The sequence below is a fragment of the Gallinula chloropus genome, assembly GCF_964237585.1.
Source record: "Gallinula chloropus genome assembly, chromosome: 7".
Classification (NCBI taxonomy): Eukaryota; Metazoa; Chordata; class Aves; order Gruiformes; family Rallidae; genus Gallinula; species Gallinula chloropus.
The window spans coordinates 8,571,729-8,593,195 of record NC_140092.1 but is presented as its reverse complement, the minus strand read 5'-3'; the positions used below and the strand labels follow the sequence as shown (position 1 = coordinate 8,593,195).

Genomic DNA, 21,467 nt, shown 5'->3' with positions numbered 1-21,467 from the left:
TGTTTAGTGACTGCTTTATCCTCCTAAATATTACTATAAAATTAAGGCTACAGTTGTGGAGTAACTATCATATCAAATAACGGTGGGAAGACAGTAAAATGTATGCTAGCAATGCAGCTGCACCTGTTACAGATGTATAGGCAAACAGTAAATATCAGCGTGTCAGATGAGGACAGTTTTAGGACTTGGAGTGTTAAATCTGGCATCATCCAAAGGCCAAATATAAATTAATAACAGGAACACTTGCTACTAATGTGTCTCAGATTAGAAGCATAATGTCATATTCAGAAACATTGATTTTATTATCATGTCAACATTGGCAAGAGCATATATACTTCATTTCAGCAATTCTATATTTTTAGGGGACATTGCAATCGCTATAGGCAAATGAAACCTGCCATGAGCAGGATTATATTATTATTTTTTTAATACCATTGTTTATATTGCTTCAGAAGCCTGCTGTAGGAATTTAAAAATGCAGATTACCAAAAGTAAACATGTTTAAGTAGATGGTTCACAGAGTGAAGCTATTTTTACAAACGAAAGCAGTAACAGATCAGCAGGATACTTTAGAAGTCTACGGCATCAGTTATAAGCCACTGACCTCCGCAACACAAACCTGAGAATGATGCTGAGAATCTACCTTTTCAGTCAAAAACTAGATTATCCTTTAATGAGATCAGAGATTTCAGCCAAGCATCAAAAAAGGTCATCTCTGCATTATAAGACTGCTGCCGGAAGGTTGTGTCTCGCACTAAAGAAGAGGGAACTCTCTAATTTTTTTCTTCTCTTTTATATTTTTTTCCCTATTACCGAAATAATGATAAAAATTGTGTGTGCTGAAAATTATTTAAGTGGGGTTTTGACTTCTTAAAGTTCTGCAGCCCCTTAAAATAATAGGAAGAAAAGCGAGTGCTATTTCAGAGCCTCATTTTGCAGCCCCGCAGATCCCTTGCCCCTTGGCCTATTCTGTGATTATCTCGTAGTGGCCTGGTAGATGTAGAAGTTGTCTGGTAAATTATAGCTCGCACCAGCTGCACCGGGTCTTTGTGCCAACAGACAAAATCTTTGCTCGTGGCTGCGCTGCTGCATCCAGCCCGCGCACTGCAGACGCGCCCAGATTCCCGGGGACAAAAACCTCAATGAAATGCACCTTCAGCAGCTCCCGCTCGCGTTGGTGGGAAAGGCGGTCCTTGCGAGAGTGACATAACCCGTACCGAGCGATTCACATCCACAGACACTCTGTTAGTGCCCTACAGACATCTCTGCAGAAAGTGGCACTTTCTGGGTTGACTTCAGTCCAAACAGAAGTTGGGAAATCGTTCAAACCACCCAGTCAACTGACGGGGAGGCGAGGAGGACCTGCTGTTGGCCGTTCCTAACACAGCGCTAGAAATACTCAGGCTGGAAGCCCTTAGACTCAGCTGACTTTAAATGGCTTTAACCATTCAGTGCCTGGTGCCTCTGCAGTTTTGTGTGTGCGGTTTGCAGTATGCCCACATCAGCGTACATTTTCAGAGATGAGTTACAAGGGTACGTGGTACAGTGCAGTGCAGGAGGAATTGCTTCATCAAGCAGCATTGACGTATGGGGCTCCGCTATTTGCCAAGCTGTTACTACGTGTTTTCCATAATTAGGAAATGGCTTTGGTGGATACTCTTTAACATTTCAATTGCCATGCTGAAGTGGATGTGTGTTACTAATTTTTTCTTGCTTAGTAGGTCAGTCAATACCCTATCTAGCTTCATACTAGCATATAAAAGGACACTTATTTCTGGTTTATTTCTATTTACTACTGCACTCTTCATAAGTCGTGGAGACAAAACCATTTTGCACTGATGAAGAGGATCCATGCAGACTAGACTTTGTTTACTACCTCAACCCAAATGTTTCACAGACCCTTTACATTAGGATTGCTGAATCAGAGGCTGCCAGAGGAGGAAAATCCATTGTGTTCCCTCACTGCAGCCACTGTCTGGGGATACATAGGAAGCCGACTGGGACAATATATGTGTTCACACCAAGTAGGTGAAAGCTGGTGTGAACTATTATGCCTGTCACCCAAAGGTGAACAGGGATATTCAGGACACAGTTTGATTGCTGGGACCCTGGCATGTAACTGGGTGTCTGTGGTCATCTTTGAGTGCATCAGGGAAAGAGCACACAGCAGCATCACTGACCCGTACGTTTTATGCCCATATGGTAGCCACCATCATGACTGACCTCAAGGATTACAGTGAGGATCCGTAGAAGTAAAAGTGTGACTATCTCCAGCTTGAGCTAGCCTCCAGGGCTGAAGGCTGTAACAGGCTGTGCCTCTTTAACCTGAATGCATCAGGAAATGCGTGACAGACCTTGCCCAGAGGTATTCATCTGTAACTTCTACCTGCACTGGTTTGCTCTGAAGCAGGAGAATAAGGCCATGCTTTGGCCTCTGCTGTTGGATTTAATAAAGTTTTGAACACTGTTGTTATCAAAGAGTAGAGAGAGAAAGAAAGCCATTGCCCCAGGACAGAGATGTGATAGAGGAGGTGGCTCATGCCCTTCTGTTGCCCCCTCCCCCCTGCCTTTGCATACCTGCATAGAGCAAACAGTGATCTAATACTTAGTGGTGTGGGGTTGTTTTCTTTTTTTCAGAAAACAAGAGTCAATTTTAGTGACCTTATGCCATAGCTTAATTGAGGTTTAATTCTTATCACATGATAATAAAGTTAATAGATTCCCGGTAATTAATGAAACTATTTCTGTGTTGCTGTTTCCTGCAGTGTGCTGCTCTGGTTGGCGAAGACCAGCCTCTCTGCCCAGATCTCCCAGAACTTGACCTCTCTGAACTAGATGTAAACGACCTGGATGCAGACAGCTTTCTGGGGGGACTCAAGTGGTACAGCGACCAGTCGGAGATCATCTCCAATCAGTACAACAATGAATCTGCCAATATATTTGAGGTAAGGCAAGGCAATGCAAATGCACATTGCAAAGTCCTTGCTTGGGTTTTTTCTCTACTTTTTTTTTTTTACCCAGTGGACAACAGTTTTATTTTTTTATCCCATTAAGAGACAACAAATGCAGTGGTGTGTGTTACAGGGTTCTGACTGGCACCCTTAATCCTTGTGATCAAAACCAGGCCTGCGATCAGGAGAGAGGGGAAAATGTCTTGAAAGTTGTTAAACAGAACTTTTGATTTTTGAAAGGCAATGGCTAACGGGCCCTAGTGCACACTGCTTAGGGCATCACAGCAAAGAATTGCACAACTGTCAGCTGCAAAGAACAACAAAAGTCAAAACATGTTTGTTGTCTTCCACTTGCATTCCCTGATAAGAGGCAGGGTGCAGCACAGCAGGTAGCTGATGAGTAGCTGGAACATTTCTAGTAAAGGTTTCTACCACTCTCTACTTGCACAGAAATTGAGAGGTCCCCGTAGTTGATGTATAGGAGAGAAAAAAAGTGGATGTGGCAGAGAAGGCAGTCCATAGCTCAGGAACCAGCACGTAGTTTGGTGTGTTTCGTAGATCTCATGGTGGAGAGCAGTCTTAAAGTAGGAGCTGAAAGGTGGCAGGAGAGATTTAAAAGTTTTCTTTACAGTTATGCCTTGAGGATCAGGGTGTACGAGAGGAGTTACATTCATTCTCTTAGCCGCCAGTCTTCTTTCTTTTGTGGTGTAAACCCTCTGTAATTCTCTACCCATGGCTATGGGACAGCCATGGCCCTGTTGAACCCTAACCTTCCCTTCTTGATGACTGGAGATGCCATAGATCATCCACTGACTAGGAAATTGGACAATAAATTGATTAGCTGGCAGGAAGATCTTATGCAACAGCAAGCCATGGTACTGCCTGTAATACAGCAGGTACTGCAGCTCCAGGAAGTACAGATAGCCCGCTGGCTTGGGGAAGCCCCGAATTATCACGGTGAAGTTTAAAGGCTGGAAAAGATTAACTGAAACCGTAGAGCAAAATGCTTACCCAAGATGTCCTGAATGAAATTTTTCTTTTTTGTATACAGCCCTAAACCCACAGTGCTCTCCCTGATGCAGATGAAGTTGCTCTGGATTTATACCAGTGTAACTGATAGCAGAAACTGGTCCTCTCTATTAAATTTCTATAATTTACACCCAAGTAGCTTGGAATTAATTTTATTCAAATCAAAATGAAATTATCCCTGCAAAACCCTGTGCTTAGGCCCTCTGTTTTCATTAGTTGTATAATGTTCCGTGCCTTGTTTTACAAAGTTTCCAAACCCGGCTTGTTCTTGAATTGCAGTTGTATTGCCTCAGGCAGGGTACCGGGTGTTGGTGTGCTGGTCTGCATGGTTGTTAGCAGGGAGGCAGCGGACACGTTTGCAGCTGGTGTGAGAGGACATGGTTTTGCTTTTCACATAACCGAGATTTATTTTTCCTCATTCGTTGAAAGCCAAGTGCAGAGACATGTTTCTTTTGGGAGAATCAGTTGAAGATACGCACTTTCAAAATGTAAGTTCCTGAGAAGTAATATAATTAAGCATCTACTGCCTTGAAGCACACAAATCGTTCCAGTAAAACGAGTGGAACTTGACCACAGGCTCATTGCTTGACTGTGGTGGCCACATCTGCTAAGTATGAAATTGTCTCATATGGGTAGTGATGATTCCCCTATACACCTTGTATAGGAAGTGTCACTTCCTATATAAGACAATTCCTGTTCTGAAAAATCAAAGCATGTTGCAAACAGCAAGGCACACAGAAAAGCTTGTATGTAGCCTTGTTGGGAAACGGTGACACCAGGTACTGGTCATGGCATGTCGCCTCTCACCAGCCTGTTCAGGTGCAGTCTGAGCAGCCCCAGTGTGAAGAAATAGGTGCCGTGCAATGGGGGAAGTACTTCTAGTCAGCAGCTAGTATATCAGAAATAATAGTTTGGAAATGAAAATACGCTGCTTCTTTCCCAATGGGCAATTTCTAATGTCCTCTTTGCAGATACCTGGATTTCCTTGCACTCAGCGGCGCTCTCTGACAGCACCACTTGGCCCATGCGTAACCTGTAGGGACACACTATGCTCTATTAGCAATTCGTGATGCTGCAGTGCGAGATCAGACTATTCTCAGCTTCCTAGCGTGTTCTATTTACGTTGCTGGGCCTAGGATTTTGGGAGTGAAACCGTTATGTTCTCCTCCCATACGTTAACCCTGTCCCCATTCTCCATCGTGCAGCTGGATACCTTGCACTATTTCTTGCCTCTGCCGCTCTGTAATGTGACAACTGGGGGTGCTCAAGAACAGAAGAAGATGTCTTCTTCCTCCAGAGACGCTCTCACATACTCTGTGAGGAACTATTTGTTTTAGCTGAGAGAACGGATGTTTTGTTGAATTTCCCATTTGGTAATCTCTAGATTTTTCCATATTGATCTACATTAGCTTTCATTTTTAAAAAAACCTTCTTTTTTTTCCACTTTTTACTCTCCTGCCTTTGGAATAGTATCTAATTGCAGCTTCCAGATGAGGCCTTGTCATACAAGAATAGAAATACGGTCTGTTCAGCGTGGAAGGGAAAAAATCAGAATGGCAAGTGAATGTGGAGAAGTACAAAAGCAGTGTTAATTGCACAAGTGTTAATTGCGAAACCTAACCTTGAGTGAAGCGCACTCTCCTTTGAGGTATTAATGTAGTACATGTGGCATTGTCTAGATGAGCGCCGCTGTTCAAAAGCCCTTTACAAAAGCTGGTGCCCTCTTTTTTGAAGGCTTGCAGTTCAGACATTGAGTTTTCAGGCTTTCTGCAAATCATGTTCCTGGAAGCTCACTTGAGCCAAGCACCCACAAGCCTGGACACTCCCAGTAGCACTGGGAGTCTCACAGACTAGAAATTATTAATAGTTATGGTAACAACCAGGAGCCAACTGAGATAAACGTCCAATTAGCCTAGATAGTATGTAACTGTTGAGTATAAATCCCTGCTCGCAGCCGCTTAGGTGTGATGAGATACTGGCCTTCACCCTATTATTAAAACACACCGGTATCTTGTAGACACACCTAATTCATCACTGTGTTATTCTACTCACATGCCAATGTAACCGATGCGAGTCCCAAATCAAGCCTGTACCTACCGTTTGCCCCAGCATGGAAGCACTTCTTATCAATGTGTGTACATATGCATGTTGTGAATTGGTTGGTTCTTTCTATTCACGGCTTGGTCGCTTCTGGTTTTCACCTAATTTTCTTTGCCTGTTGTTCTGACTACTGGAAAGATAAAATGAAGGAGTTCTTGCCCCTGAGGGCACTGTCTATTGACACAAGTTCATGCAAGTAAATAGTTAACAAGTCACCCAGGAGCAGTTATGTAGTTGGTTCACTGCATCATTCACTTGCATGATTTGCTTTTGTGAAGAGCAAGACTTTAAAAAATCGTATTTGTAAAAAACTCATTTGGCTGCTTTTAGAAGATCAGCACATTTAGTTTTTGTTCTCACAGCCAATACTATACAAAAACATGAACAACTGTACAACTTAACGTGGCACAAATGAGGCTTTTTGTTGGTGAAAGCTGTTGTCACCCAAGGCATCTTCAAATATACCAAACCCTATCATGTAAGTTTGGGCATACTGAAAATTATTTATGCACCATGCCTAGCATTATGGAGAAAAAAAGGTATCTATGGTGGCTATATCTGTTTGTTAGTACTGCTTACAAAAACTAATGTTAAGAGCAAATGCAGCCCGGAGTTAGGTCATAACCTGTTAAAGTATAAAGAACTTTTGTAAAATCATAAAGGTTGGCAAGTGTGGTATTCTCATACTTGGCAAAACACTTCAGCCTTTAAAAAGGCTTCAGAAAACACGCATTGCTTTGCCCTTCTGTGGTTTTCATTTATTTACATAACTCTGTATTCCAGAGAGATGCTCACCGTATTTGATGACTTCATTTTTAATTGTTTTGCACAGGTGTAGCTCAGGTTACTTTTCAAGACCGTGCTACATGCCATGAATTTGGAAAGCCTAAATAGGCTACTATGTTTTATTGTAGGCTGCCAAAAAATTCTGCATTACAAGCAATGAGAATGTGGGGAGAGAAGGAGATGCACAGTGAAATGCATACTGGCTTGCCCCTGGCAGCAGGGAAATACATGGAGATAAATGATTTCTTATTTATTTGGAAGGGTTTGCATCAGGAAGATGATGATGGGTAGAGGGGAGTCAAACATCATCAGGATGATTTGCATTGGTTCAGATTATACACTCTCTCGTGTTCTGTGGTGCTGCCAGTCTCTTTCACTATTTCCACGAAGATGATTAAGGGCCTGGAACATCTCCCATATGAGGAAAGGCTGAGTAAGCTGGGTCTGTTCAGCCTGGAGAAAAGAAGGCTTAGGGGAGACCTAATTAGTGTTTATAAATATCTTAGACTTGGGACGCAGGGGGATTTGGCCAGCCCCTTTTCAGTGGTCTGTGGGGACAGGACTAGGGGCAATGGCTGTAAGCTGGAGCATAGGAAGTTCCGCACCAACATGCGGAAGAACTTTTTCACAGTGAGGGTGACGGAGCAGTGGAATAGGCTGCCCAGGGAGGTGGTTGAGTCTCCTTCTCTGGAGATATTCAAGTCTCGTCTGGATGCCTATCTGTGTAATATGAGATAGGGAGCCTGCTTTGGCAGGGGGGTTGGACCCGATGATCTCTTGAGGTCCCTTCCAACCCCTAAGATTCTAAGATTCTGTGATTCATGTTATTCATTCAAGGTTTGCAGCCAGATTGATTAATGAATTACCAGATCTTGCGTAAAATGACTTGGCCTGACTTTTAAACAGCCACCAATGTTTTCTTTGCCAGTCTTGTGACTGGTGTTAATGGGTTTCCAGAGAGCCGAGCCTGTATAGACTTTCTGTACTGGCCTCCCCTGGCATTTTTTCCACTTTTTAATTTTCTCCAAAACTAGTAGCCCAGGGCAGGCAGTTCAAGGAGATATAATCTCAGGGAAAAAAAAAGACATAGTAGTCAAATCCTTGATGGCTGATGCCCTTCAGTGCCAAATCAGCATGATTTATCGTAGCCATCTATTCAGCACAACAGAGGCTGGAGGTGAGCTGCATGGTGTACCTCGCACAATATGCATAACTAGAGCTCTGAACTTTGAAGGAAAGCCTCAGAGCTATTTGCAAAGTGCTGGTGCTTAGTGAATACTAAATTACATTTAGGAAATAGTCTACTGCTACCAGTTATACTTCATTTTTATTCTTGACACAGACACCTAAATCAGAGAACAGTAACATTTCAGAGATTATGGTAGCAGTTTGGGTATGTTCCAACACTATAATAGGATCAGAATTTTAAGGCCTTTTTTATTATTACCAATAGTCACTTAGTTTCTACTGCAGCGTACTTTGTAGGGAATTACAGCTTTTACTAAAAAGATTAAAATGCTATTATGCAAATGATTGCAGTATGTTATTATGTTTACAAATTAACATCCATGGCTCAACACACAAATTAACTAACTATTCCATCTATATTATTAAGGATTTAATAAAGTAACTGTTGATAAAAATGAGGAGCTTGGAACAGTTAATAGGAACTGATTGTGATTTAACATAGAACTTAAACATTGTGTTTAATGTTCTAGATGGTATAATGGCAGAATAAAGCTTATCAAAGTGCTTAAAAGCACTGAGATTGTGTGAACAGCATAGCAGCGTGTCTGAGGCCTCAGAGAGCACAAACCAAATAGCTCTGGGCAGTGACGTAGAGCGGGCAGCATACCGGTGAATCTGAAGGTAGCGCAGGACCTTCTCCTATCAACATGTAGTTTCCTGCCCTAATAAATAGGGAGGGGTTTTTGAAATTCAGATTCATACATATTGAATGTTTTACATGATAAGCACACATGGTGTACTTGGGAACTTGTGTCCTTCTCAAATGCATCCTGTAATGAAATGATTCTACGGCAAATGGGATTTCGCTGCAGAGAGTATCGCAGTGTAGCAAAAAAAGGGGAAGGCTGAGTTCAGGCTGAGATGACTTTACAAACAGCGCTGCAAATTGCTATTCCTAGCAGTTCATAAGAGATCATAAAAGCAAACAGATAAGAGCTACTGAGGTCCTAGAGAAATGAATGTACAGTATGTGGTTACGGGATAGATTTAGTAGGGAAACAGACAACATTGTAGGTTTAATACAACAATAAACATAAAAGGCAAAAGATGCAGATTTGGGATAGGAAACTTTATAAGAACAATAAAAGGTAACAATGTATCATAAAAGCAGCTTCTGAAAGTAGGAGAAAGACCCTCAGCTCCAGGGAAGAATATACCAGAGGCTGGGCGAAAGTGCCAGAAATGTTGTATTCCTAATGGAGCAGCATCACCTTTCTTGTGTGTTCCAACACGGTACCTTTTCCGATGTCTCTGGCCTGATTCGGGTTTCTGTGTCTACCAAGTAGGAGCCCAGCACAATAACGTTACATCTATGGGGATGATGTATGTAAACTATGATCTATGACTAGCTATGCTGACATTTAGAAAGGCTCAAACAGTAAGTGGAATTTATTTTACTCGAACCAGCTGCTATGTAATTGGGAAGAGTTTATGCAAATGTTCTGTATCTAGCGTGAGCAAGGTGTGCTGCTGCTGCTCCCTTTTCTTTCCCGCTTGGACAAACTACAAACTGTCTAAACGCATCTCTGTTTTAATGCAAGAACCTTGCACGCTGGCTGAAACCTTCAGGCAGGCAGGAAGTCCCAAATGAGCAAAAAACAATTGCTTTGAGAGCTTATTGTTTGATGTATGAGGCCACCAAGACCATTCCCCGGGCGTGCGATCAAGAAAATGCAACTGATCCCCTTCACAGTCCCATTAAGGAGATATTTCACCTGGAGCAGCCGTGGCTTGATATACTCTGCTCAGCTGAGCACCTGTCCTTTTTGCAAGAGGGAAGACTAACACTCACCAGAGCAGTAGTAAGCTAATTAGGTCATTAGACAAATGTCTTGGCCCATGTTAAAACCAGCCCTTGAGGACACCGTGTTACACTGTGTTCCCGCTGGCTACGTATCTAAATACAAACTGGTGTCAGCTGCCATACAGACAAAAATGTAATAGCCTCCTTTCACAGAGGTCATTTTAAATCCACTTTGGTCACAGTCACACTCCACATCTGTTTTAGTGAGATGCAGCTTCTTAAGGTGGCATTTGGACTTCATAAGCACGCAAACAACCAAGCTATAAATTGCTACTGCTGGAGTTATTTTGAATAAGTGTATACTGTTTCATATTTATAATGGTGAGGCTTCATAATATTCGCAGTGAATATATAACACAGATCAGTTCAACAAGCATGAAATTGTATGTTGTCAACTTGTCACATAAATAGAGCCATATTCTAGCTTACGATAATGTTGAACTAAATATTTTCTCCCTAGAACTGCAGAGAGGGTCGCAGAAAAGTGGGACAGTGACTCTGTCTTTTGTTAGAAAAACATTCCCGGAGTTATTGCTAGTGGGAAGTAAATATTCCTGATAAGATTTTTCTGGTTTTTTTCTTCCCTGTTTGCTTAACAACAGCAACAGAAAGTTTGCCTTTCTTGGACAAATGCTAATTGGCTAAACTGTTAAATTTATTTCCCTTAATGCTTTTATTTCTAGTGTAACCTTTTTTCTTTTTTTTTTTTAATTGTTGCTATTTTTGCACTGTGCATCATTGCTAATTGCTACTAAACACTCCATCTTAACCATCTTAACCTCTTTCCCTGCTGCCCTATCCCACTTAACATTAACTCAGGCCCACGCCATTACAGAAGGATAAAATCATAGTGAGGTTTAATTTAGGAATTTTTTTTTTCTTAGTGCCACTGACCTATTGTGGAAGCGTAGGTCAGGAGGAGGAAATCACATGGAGGGAATTTGTTGCAGGGAGAAAGTTTTGGTATTGAATCGTCTCAAACTATTTTTTTCCCTACGAGCAGGAGAAAAAAAAATATACAAAAAAAGAGAGTGTGTGTCTGTGTCTGTGAAAAACTTACCCACTCCTAGCTCTTGTTATACTACAGTGGTAAACACTCAGATGCACTAGAAATTTACAACCTTTCTGCCGGAGTGCCCTGGCCAGCTTTTGGGGCTTTTTTTTTCTTTCTTCTCCAGTTCCTGGCTTTTATTTCAGTAGTTTTGTACAGGTGCATTTGGGATCCTAATGCCTATGTTTGCAAGTGACAGACTGCAGCGTCGGCACCCATGGGCACCTGTCTGTGCATGCGCCCGCTCAGCCTTGCGGACTGGTTTCGGGTCTTGGTGGAAATCAACCCCTTTGCAACGCAGAGTTGGTGGCTTTGGCTGATCAGTCTGAAGGGCCATGATTGGTTTGTTTATGAAAGCACAAAACCAAAATCTATTGAGATTTTGGCACTCTCTTGAAGCTTGAGCCGTGTGGTGCACTGGAGTAATGCTTCCATTTCCTCACACACATCTGTGCTTTTGTGCTTTACTGTAAGTAACACAATGGGGCGCTGGTCCGTAATGGGTACTTCTAGTCACTAAGACAATAATGAGAAGAACAGAGTATTTTCTGTGAGGAGCTACAGTGGCAGCCTTGGGCAAATGTTACTGACTTATTGATTTATGATGCCTTTGAGTTTCCTGAACTGCTCCCCGCCATCATGCTCATCACATGAAGTTCAGGAGGATCAGCCTTTCCAAGCACATTACAGGGTTAGAGATGTCATATGGGCAGAGAGAACTTCCTACACCTCTACACTTCTTGCTATCACATCTGCTTCTTGAGAGCTCAGCAATATTAAATCTTTATAAGATTTGGAGGGGTAGTCCCATCAAATGGTCTGATAGGCTGCAAATCTCTCCTCCAGGAGATATACTTGCCTGAAAATAGAGAAATTGGGTGCAAAACTTCTTTCTCACCCAAGAGATTACTTGTAAGGAAGTGGTGGTAAAGCTTATCTGGAGGATTCCTTTGGTCAGAGGCACATTCTAATTCCCTGTGAGCTTCTAGAAGGAACAATGGGAGTTTTATCCTGGAACAGTAGTTTCTCCTGGAGGGAATCAGAATTGTTTCTGAAAGTACTCCTAAACCTTTATGGAAAATAATAATAACAATAATAATGTTGTTCTCCCAAGTTAAGTAATGACATAATGATCCAGGTGCTGCATCTGAGAGCACAGGTAATAAACATAGAGGAAGTGACATCTCTTCACATAGGTATTTTTGCTTTGGTGAGAACACTACAGGCTTGCATGTTTCTGCAGAGCAGTCAGAGACCATAAGGGAAAAGCAGGTATGATGAGAGTTTTTAAAGTCTTCTAGTATTCAGAATTTATTCTAGCTGCATGTAGGTATAAATGCTTGTTAATGTGCTCCACTCTGCCAGGCTCTGTGGGTTGAGACAAGTGAAGAGGACCTTGGGTCTGTTGTCTCCACTTCAGGAGAACTTGTTTGTGAGGTGTGCAGGTGACATTGTGGATGGTAAAAGGATGAAGGATGAACCTTCAAGCAGGGGAGGGCTTTGCAGAATCACTGAGTGGTTGAAGGGGGAAGGGACCTCAGGAGGTCGTTTGGACCAACCCCACCTGCTCAGCCAGGGCCACCTAGAACCAGAAGTTGAGGAATAATTCCTGCGTTCCTCTGCTGCCGCTTCCCTGGCATATGCCAATGATACTTTATTAGCATTGGTGATCAGTTCCTGAACCCATTTGTAAAATCTTATGCTATAGTCTTAAGCAACTATGGAATCTCTAGGAGGTATGTATGTCTGTTGCAAGAAGCCCATCATGACTGATCCTAGTTTTCAGAGGAAAGTGGGTGGCATTCAAGAGTGTTCCCTATCTATCCTTGGTTTTCATGTCAAGTTTTCATGTAAGGAAACATACCTCTTGGGCTAGTCTTAGCTTCCACAGGTCCTTAGCTTGTCTGTTTTCACAGGTTTGTTGTCAGACTAGTGAAATCTTGAAGTTGTCAGGTAAAAAAATTTTTATAAAACAAGACTACTTAAGTGTTTATTGACATTTGGTCGGATGTGCCCTGTAAGGCATTTGACCCTCCAGGCATGCACAAAGAGAGCAATAGGCTGTTATTTCTACCTATCTGGTAGAAAAATGCTTATGCATTTTTGAAATTCTTTTTCGTGTTTTGTGTCTGCCCCCCACAAGGACTGATGTGGATTTTCATGGCTGTATTGACTGCCCAACAAGCACTCTTCACACTAATATGAAGATATCAGGCAAAACATTACCGATTGTCACTTCAATTGCATCTGGAGAAATGCCAGGAGAACTTGGGGAGTTTTTTTTTCTAAGGCATAAGAAAATAGTGTATGGTCCTTAGCACTACAGGAGACACTCATCCATTTCCAGTGAAAGGGTGTCAAACTGCTTCTGCTTGTATGTGATGGGAGCGTTGCCATCTCTTGTCATTTTCTTTGCTGCTGATGCCACTCTCATATAGGAAGGGTCAGGTCAAATGCCTCTCTGGAGACAAGTCTCCCATTTGCAGCAGGAAATCTCTCGGGTGGAGAGGATAACATTACAAAACAGAGGCTAACGTTACAAAACGGCGCTGTTGCCTCTGGCACAGTCTAGAGCATCACAGACCAATAACTCCTATCGTGTCACTCTTGCAGCACCTTATTATCTATGTTTTTCTGTAAATCCAATCCAAGACTGTCATTACCAGTTTCAGGTAGGTGAACACCATCTGGGTGAAATAACCATGTGCCAGTGATGGGCTGGAGGGGGCTCTTGTTAGTTAATCATCCCTACCTTCCCTTTGATGAGTTAATTTGTCTGGTGAGCCATGGAGAAGCCCCCAAGAGCTCCCAGGAGCCCCTTGTTAAAATTCTGCCGACAAATGGGAAGATAGGGATGATTTCACTCTTTTTGCTGGAGCCTGCGCTATCTATGATATTGCTAAATCATCCATAAGGCATAACTTTCTGTGCAATCTTCCTGTTACAGTTCTGGCAGCACATTACTTCTTTGTGCATTCGTCACTGGATACCTAACCCTCCTGAAAATCTCATCCCATGAATTAAAGTTAATTGCAGTACTTCCATGTGAGCTTTTAGTAGCTGGCATACTGGGTTCCTTGGCTGTGATGCCAGGCCATACTTTTTCTATTTTATTTTATTTTTCCCAGTTACTAAACACAGTTTTTATTCACCTGTCTCGTGGTAGTGCCTAAAACCCCTGTAGTAGGGGGATAGTCTGTGTGTACTAGTGACCAGCCTCTCCCTCTTTTATGGCGTGCACTTTGAAGTCTGTGGAAGGAGCAAAGGTAGTGAATGAAGAGCTGATCCTTGGGGCTTATAAGTGAAGATAAACTCAAGTTACTCTTCCTTTAGAGGGCTGGGAGCACTGCTGTCTAACCAGGCTACTCTTCCTCCCAGCCAGCTAGAGGCAGTTACAGCCTGCTGAGCTTGCCCAGCCCAGGGAATAAAGTTCTAACCTACAACATGGCAAGGCGATGCTAGTTTGAAGTTGCACTTGTGTCAACATGATTTGGTGCTACTAAACCTGGGGAGAAGCTGTCTTTACTAGTACATATCAACATGGAGACTTGTTTACATCCAGACCTAAGAACAATAATAATCATTAAGATTTTAAAAACCAACCAGCCAAAGTCCCCAGAAGACTAGGAAACTAAGAAATCCTGTCATTTAGAAGATACTCCACTACCCTTTAACTAGTCAGACAGGGCTTGTTAGCTCTGATACACTGCTCTTACAGGCAGATAAGGACTAGTTTTTGCAAGGCCATAAGTATGCCTCTGCATAGTGCTTTGGGTGGATTTATTAGCTTTCACTCAATATTGATGTTTCTCCTAGGCTCTGTTCTAAGAGAGAGCAAACTTCTCCTGCAGGACACAGGGAAAGTGATGGAGGGACACTGGAGTAAATCTACAAGAGGCAGTTGGGATCCTGTGGGGCCATGAACTCTGGCTAGAGATGACCTATCCCTAAACTACCCCTAAACTTCAACCTATGATATTTTCCATTTCCTAATCTTTGTTTTTGAAAATTGTGTGTGTGTGTATATTTATATTCTTAAAGATCGTCTTGGTCCAACAGGCCTGTCAGAAAGTCTTTAGAATATGTTTTTGTAGGTATTGGGCTTTTCTGTCAGTCCAGCTTTAAACATGCAAGAATGCTACCTTCCCAAGCCTGTTTTTCCAGGTTGCACCACACCTGTAGCAGGAACCTCAAACTAGACCCTTTCACTTGATCCCATTATTCCCTCCTACACCATCATTCCAGCTTGCCCTCCTTCACTGTAATGTCAGATACTTGCCACAGCTTCCTTCAATTTGCTGTTTCCCCAACCATAATTCATATGGATGAACAAAAATCCACCCATGTCTCTTGTCCTTCCCTACACCTGCTTCTCGGAGTGCAATGACAGATACCAGTTTTATTGTGTGCCAATGTTACCGCTCTGTTTACAGCAGATTTAAGAGTTTACATTAGGCCACAGTGTTATCTTCCAGTTTTCCTAATTCTATCTGCTGGCAATCCCAGCTATGTGGTTGGGGTGGCTGCCCCTGTCCTAAAGGAATTTGTGTCAATTTCTGTGAGGACAAATCCTCCCTGCGCTAAACCGCTTTGCAGTATTTGCTCAAACTGAAATTTTGACAAAGACGTTCTGTCCACATCCACCAAAAGAGATTGCCTTTTTTTCAGATGCACTTGGAGGTAGATACGTTGGAAGCTGCCTGTACCTGGCTGATAACTGAGACTGAGCATCTATGTAGCACGATCCATGCCCTTTTCTAATTTGTCTTTGAATGACAAATGTGTGTTCACTGAGTCAGCAAAAGACAAGATACTACAGTAAAACTCATTGCCCTTCTCTCCCTTTTCACAGAGCAGCTAGGTTTTCCCAATTCCTCCCAAATCAGTCTTTAAAAGAGCTCTTATAAAGACATCCCTCAAATGTATGGTCCAGAACTGCATTCTATTCTCTAGTCATTTCTGATCAAGGCTTGTCATGTACTGTTATTTCTTTACAGTCCCTCCCTAACAATACTAGTATATTCCCAGTTTAAAAAAAGAATTCAGATCTCTGTGAAAATTAAAGTATCTGGGATCTGGTGATAGTCCACACTAGTCCTCATCATGGTTGCCCCTAGAGAGTCAAATCTAAAAGTTAAGCATGGTTGACCTGAAAAAAGAAAAGCAGATTTCATTGCAACCTTTTACATTTCACACAGGAACCATGTACGGCTAGCCAAAGTTCTCTTATGATGCTTTAAGACAGCAAATTGGTCAAATTTTGCATGGCTTCATTGTAGTTTTCATTGGAAGTGCTGGGTTTGGTTCTAAAATTATACATTTCTTACCTTTGAAACTGCTAATGGGTAGGCCAGACCTTTTTTTATGGGAAAAGCCTTAGCAAAATAATCATGTATATGGAAGATGTCAGGACAACAGTGTGGCATGATAACATGCTTTTCTTTAGTAGTAAAGGAATCAAAATGCTCATAGACTTGGAATTAAAACCTACAAAATATTGTTGACCATTATATAGATATTCAGATCCATCTGAATTATTTCTCTCCAAAGAAAATGTGTCTTCTGGTGCCAAACTTGCACACTTCTAAATTCCTGGAGGTGTCTACCTCCTGCTTCATGAGTACTTCTGCCTTTGGGTATATTCAGGTGTCCTTTCTGGTCCTGAGTGCTACTCAGCTAGTGAAGGATCATGGCCGCTTCACCTTATTTCTCCCTCTCTGGAAGCCAATAGTTGTTTTGCATCAGGGTGTAATTGTACCTATAGGTAGTAGACATACCCGCTAATGCAGCCTCTGTAGCTCTTTAATATCTTCCCAAATTGCATTCTGTGATTTGGTTAGATTATATCTTATCACTAACCTTCTTGCTTCAATACACGCACAATGTCTAGCCTGGCTTCTCCCACCTGATACACAAGGAAACTCATCAGGACTTAATCTGTTGCTGGCATTAATGGCATGATTCGTCATCCTAATTCCAATTCACTCTGCCTGATATCCCACAAATGCCTTTGAGAAAGTATTTTATCCCTGATCCTGTGCCAATGACACTTTCTTCTTCCATTGCTGTTGTCTGGCTTCCTATGGACTTCGTAATGACCTTTGCAGGATTACAGAGTCTTACATACAAAAGTCCACAAACAAGTGCCACATCTCAGGCTGTCACTTCTGCTCAGAAGATCCCTGATCTTGAGCTATTACTGTAGCCAGGAAGTGTAGTGTCTTCGCTAGCAAAGAAAAGAATGGGAAAAGTATACATTAAAAAGGGGTCAGTAGTTCAACAGCTTTTTCTCTCTTTTTCTGGTTGGAAAGTGGTTGGACATTGCAGGCACCCCATAAACTGTCCTGTGCACTCTGCTTGTCTTTCTGAGGGGCAAACCTGTCTGTGTGACAGGTGTACTGGTAATGACTTAAACCAACCAGCTTTGGATGTTTTCTGATTTTTATCTTCCCAATGTAAGTTACACAAAATGATGAGACCCCACTCAAAAAATATCTTTTGTGGACACTTTTTTCCCCCAAGATGCTTGTTGAGTTGCTGTTTTATTATAGCATCTTCCTCCTGTGGTTTGGTGGGGGCTGGGGGGAGGGCACACACACACACATGCTGTGGCCCAGCTTTTCATGTTAAGCTAGATTTTCTCTGTGCTCACTGCTGAACTTGGTCATGATTGTATTCTTTCCCCCTTGTCCAAACTTGTCTCTTTTGTGCAGTGTGTGCACTGTTGGCATTGGTGAAATAATGTGCCCTGCTTGAAGGGGAGCCTGGTGTTACTGGCTGGAGCCCTGCCCTCCACCGTGCCTATTGGCACTCTCGGGCCTGGAGACGTTGACTAATCTCCATACATCAAATCCCCTGCTATAAAGTGAGGATTATAATCCTCCTTTCTTGATCTTGTCTGTTTGATCTGTGAGTACTTTCTGTAGATACTTTCCCTTCTGATGTATCTGGAGATGGTTCAGCACAGTGGGGTTGTCTTTGAGGTGCTAGGGTAACACTTAACCAGAAGAACTTTAAATTGCAGGAGGTGGATAGTAATGTTAATCATCATGAGGAAGATGGAGCATTATTTTTGGTGCGTGACTGTAGCAGGAAAGGCTAAGAAATAGATGGCGAAAATCACTGAGTGCATATTTTCGAAGACAGGGCTTGCTCAGCAGCCAGGTGACAACAGACATGTTGTTTACTTGACAGAGAGGCTGTGAACTTAACTCCTGACTCAAAAAGAAAACTTGCTTCCCAAATGAAGACATATGGAGGGTTTTAACAGCACTTGCAAGACATGTGGCTAGGTTATGCCACGATGCGCGAGCTTGTAAAAGCATTGGGTATATATCTGGTAAAGGAATCTGTGAATTCCACCACTATTTAAGAGTGAAAACATTTCTCACCCTGAAAAGAGAGTCAAAGAAAAATTGTGTCTGGGAGGACAGGCTCTGCCAGCTCCATGGCAGTCAGATGCAAAGCCTGCCCAGTAAGGGAAGGGACTGGTTCAGCTGGTTGAGTTGTAGCTTTACCTTGCCCAGTGTTTGTCTCTAGAAGTTGGCCTTACCCAAGGTGGGGGTTTTAAATTATATTAACAGTGACTGGCATAGAACCTGGGACAGTGTGTGGAAGGCAATGGGCAAGAATCAGTGTGCAGAGACACTTGCTGCTTGCCTCTGGTAACATTCCTGATCTGTGCTTGTTTAGCAAGTACCCACAATGGTGTTATCTGCAGAAGTGCAGAGAGCTGAGAAGGGACATTACACCGCATGACTGATTTCTTTGGTGATGCCTTTAAGATTGGCTGTGGAATGAGTAAAATGTAAGGAAAGACTGACAACATTGATACTTTGCTTTAGAGTTTCTTTGTTTTGAAGTATTTTCATTGTTTTCAATGAGGAATGAATGATCCAGTGTCCTGCTCTAAGACTATTTAGAGAGAACTGCTTGTAGCCTTAAAAAAAAAACCCAAAACAACAAACAGCTTATTTTATATGTTTTCAAGATGAGATAACTTTATTAAAGACTGTAGGGTCTTGCGGTTTTAACCCCCAAGAAAACACTGATAGCTGCACAGTTCAGCTGAGAGGGAACTGCGTCAGACTGTGGAGCCTTGCCCATATGTGCGAGTACCAAAAATCATTTAGTTTTCTTCTGAAGTCCCGGGCAGCGAGCTAAAAATGTCTCACTCAGATACGCACTTTGGAATTTCAGAATTAAATGTTATAAAGCAGATTTTTATTTTTATTCTCTTTTGATGAGACTCGCAATGAGAGAGTGAGGACGCTGCGTTAGAGTATCTTTTGATTTGCTATTTGCTATGTGTTAAACATTTATATTTCAAAGAAGCGTTTGTACCTATACCGAGTGTTTGGCAAATCCAACAGCTCATTAGATGTTAACAATAGCAACGCTGCTAAATACAAAGGATTCATAGGCAAAGTACCCCTCAGGCTATATCTCTGAGAGAAAAAGTGGCAAATAGAATCAGAAACTAATTAAATAGTCAGCTAAAGCGAGCATAACTTTAAAAAGCTCTAAAACTACCAAAAATGGAAACATATTACAGTTATCTGCATTCACAGTGCAGAACAAGTTTGGTAGTATTTAAGATAATTCTCTAGTGCCTGCTATTTTTAGTCCAAGGGTAAGCTTCTGTAAGAGCCTTTCAGCATTGCATCCCTTTAACCTGGCCTAACAAGCTAAGCCAGTAAGCTGTCTGATTTCCGTCTTACAGGAGGCAGAGAGATAGCTAAAACAAACCTTTTGTGGTGAAAACGCCCAGCCTTGTCTTAAGAGCTTTCTTCATACAGACATTTTTTTCAAAGGCACCAGTATTAAGCGTTGCTTGTCAGAGACCAAAATGTCAGGCTTTTGCTGTGTGGAAATTGTGGAACCATAGGAATGAAAGGAGGATTTTACAGCCCAGCCCAGTGGAATGAAACGTTTCTGCACTGCCACCAGTGAAACCCAGTCGGGGCAGTTTAGGACCTTGCTATCGATGTGCCTGAGGAGAAAGCGACATACCTTGTTCTTCTCGGGGAAGGAAAGGCAGACATAAAGGGACTGATTCGCTTCTCACTTACACTTAATCTGTCCTGGTTTAACTCCATTGACTTCCCCTGGTGACGCTTGGTTTGTGGCGCTCTAATCCCAGGGAGAGTCAAGCTGGGGTCGGTGTTACGCTCCCTGTGCTGCTGGCACTCGGGTTTGGGGCACCCGTTGCTGTTGCAACAAGGGGGTCAAGGCCACATGCAGCTGTAAAATGCTGTGGTGCTCATTGCACGCTGGTGGTTTGTTCTTCAGGTGGATAAAGCTTTGCAACAGTATTCACTTACTGATAGCTCTTTTTTAGTAGCAATACTGTATGGTTCCTCCCCCCCACCCATTGTATAGAATGAAGTGCTACCATGTCTACTTCTCTCTCCCTGCTTCTTGTCTCTCCTTTCCTCCTGCCCCACCCCCCCCAACACCCCCCCGCCTCCAGTGGTGTGTGTATGTGTAATCCTTACCTACATTTACAAAACAGGATTTTATTGCTACCTAAACATGAGTGGTCCCACCCGCTCCTCTCAGCACGCTGAGCAAGCCTTGGGTGTGGTATCCCACCCTCTGACCACAATAGGCAGAAACAGAGGTTGTGCTGCCTGGGTTATTGGTAGGGTAGCAACTTCAGCCTTCTGTCCCCAGAATTGTCACTTAAACAAGTTTTCCCTTCCCAGGACACTGGATCAGTAGTGTTGCTCCTGCATCTTGGGCTGTTTCCAGGCCACAGCTTCTTTCTTTCTTCCCCCTCATTTTGAACCTGCAGCTCACTGACTTCAAATGTGGGCTGTGTTGAAGTCAGTGAGCTGCAGGTTCCCACTTTTGTTTTGGTAGTCACATGGCTGCAATTCACTTACTGTTCCTGGGGTTAGGCACATCCTGGGGGGGGGGAGTAGGGGCGTGGTGGAGGTTGGCTGTGCATCTAGCAGCTATATAGGCTCAAATTATAACTTGTGTTAACTTCAGTGGGGATAATGTTTAGATTGAAGATACACTTCACATAAACAAATACATCAGTGCATTTCCATTAGGAAATGTGAGCACAGCATCTACCACATCATAGGCAAGAAGAACCCAAGCCGCTTTTAAACTCATCTTCTTGGTCATAGCAATGCAGCTTGAAAACTCACTTGATAAGGAGGAAGAATTAGCCCTTGCTGACCTCTGGATGGACTGCCATTACTGGCAGGACAGGTTGGTACAGATACAGTATGCAGGAGCTGCTGCTCTCATCTCCGGCATCAACATACCTGAAGAGCAGAGGACCAGGTCCCCAGATAGCGTAAATCTTCATAGCTCCATTAAAACCTGTGGAGAGGCCCTAATTTACAGCGGCTGAACATCTGGGCCCAAGTTCTTTTTCTTTTGATTACAAGCAGGTTTAAATAGAAGTACCCAAAATTATTTATTATAGATGCTGTGGCAGCATCTCAAAGCTCAATTGTAAATCAGGACACCATTGTGAAAG

The 21,467-nt window shown here is 42.6% G+C and overlaps 1 protein-coding gene across 3 annotated transcripts in view; it reads left to right on the top strand.

Moving 5' to 3' along the window:
- PPARGC1A (PPARG coactivator 1 alpha) overlaps positions 1-21,467 on the top strand; it is a gene marked incomplete at its 5' end in the record, with an annotated part of 167,070 nt that overhangs the window by 105,533 nt on the left and 40,070 nt on the right. For all 3 annotated transcript variants that reach the window (XM_084266775.1, XM_084266773.1, XM_084266774.1), the window contains one exon: positions 2,766-2,945. In XM_084266775.1, the coding sequence (XP_084122901.1) occupies positions 2,766-2,945 (180 nt within the window). The remainder of the gene's footprint in view (positions 1-2,765; positions 2,946-21,467) is intronic.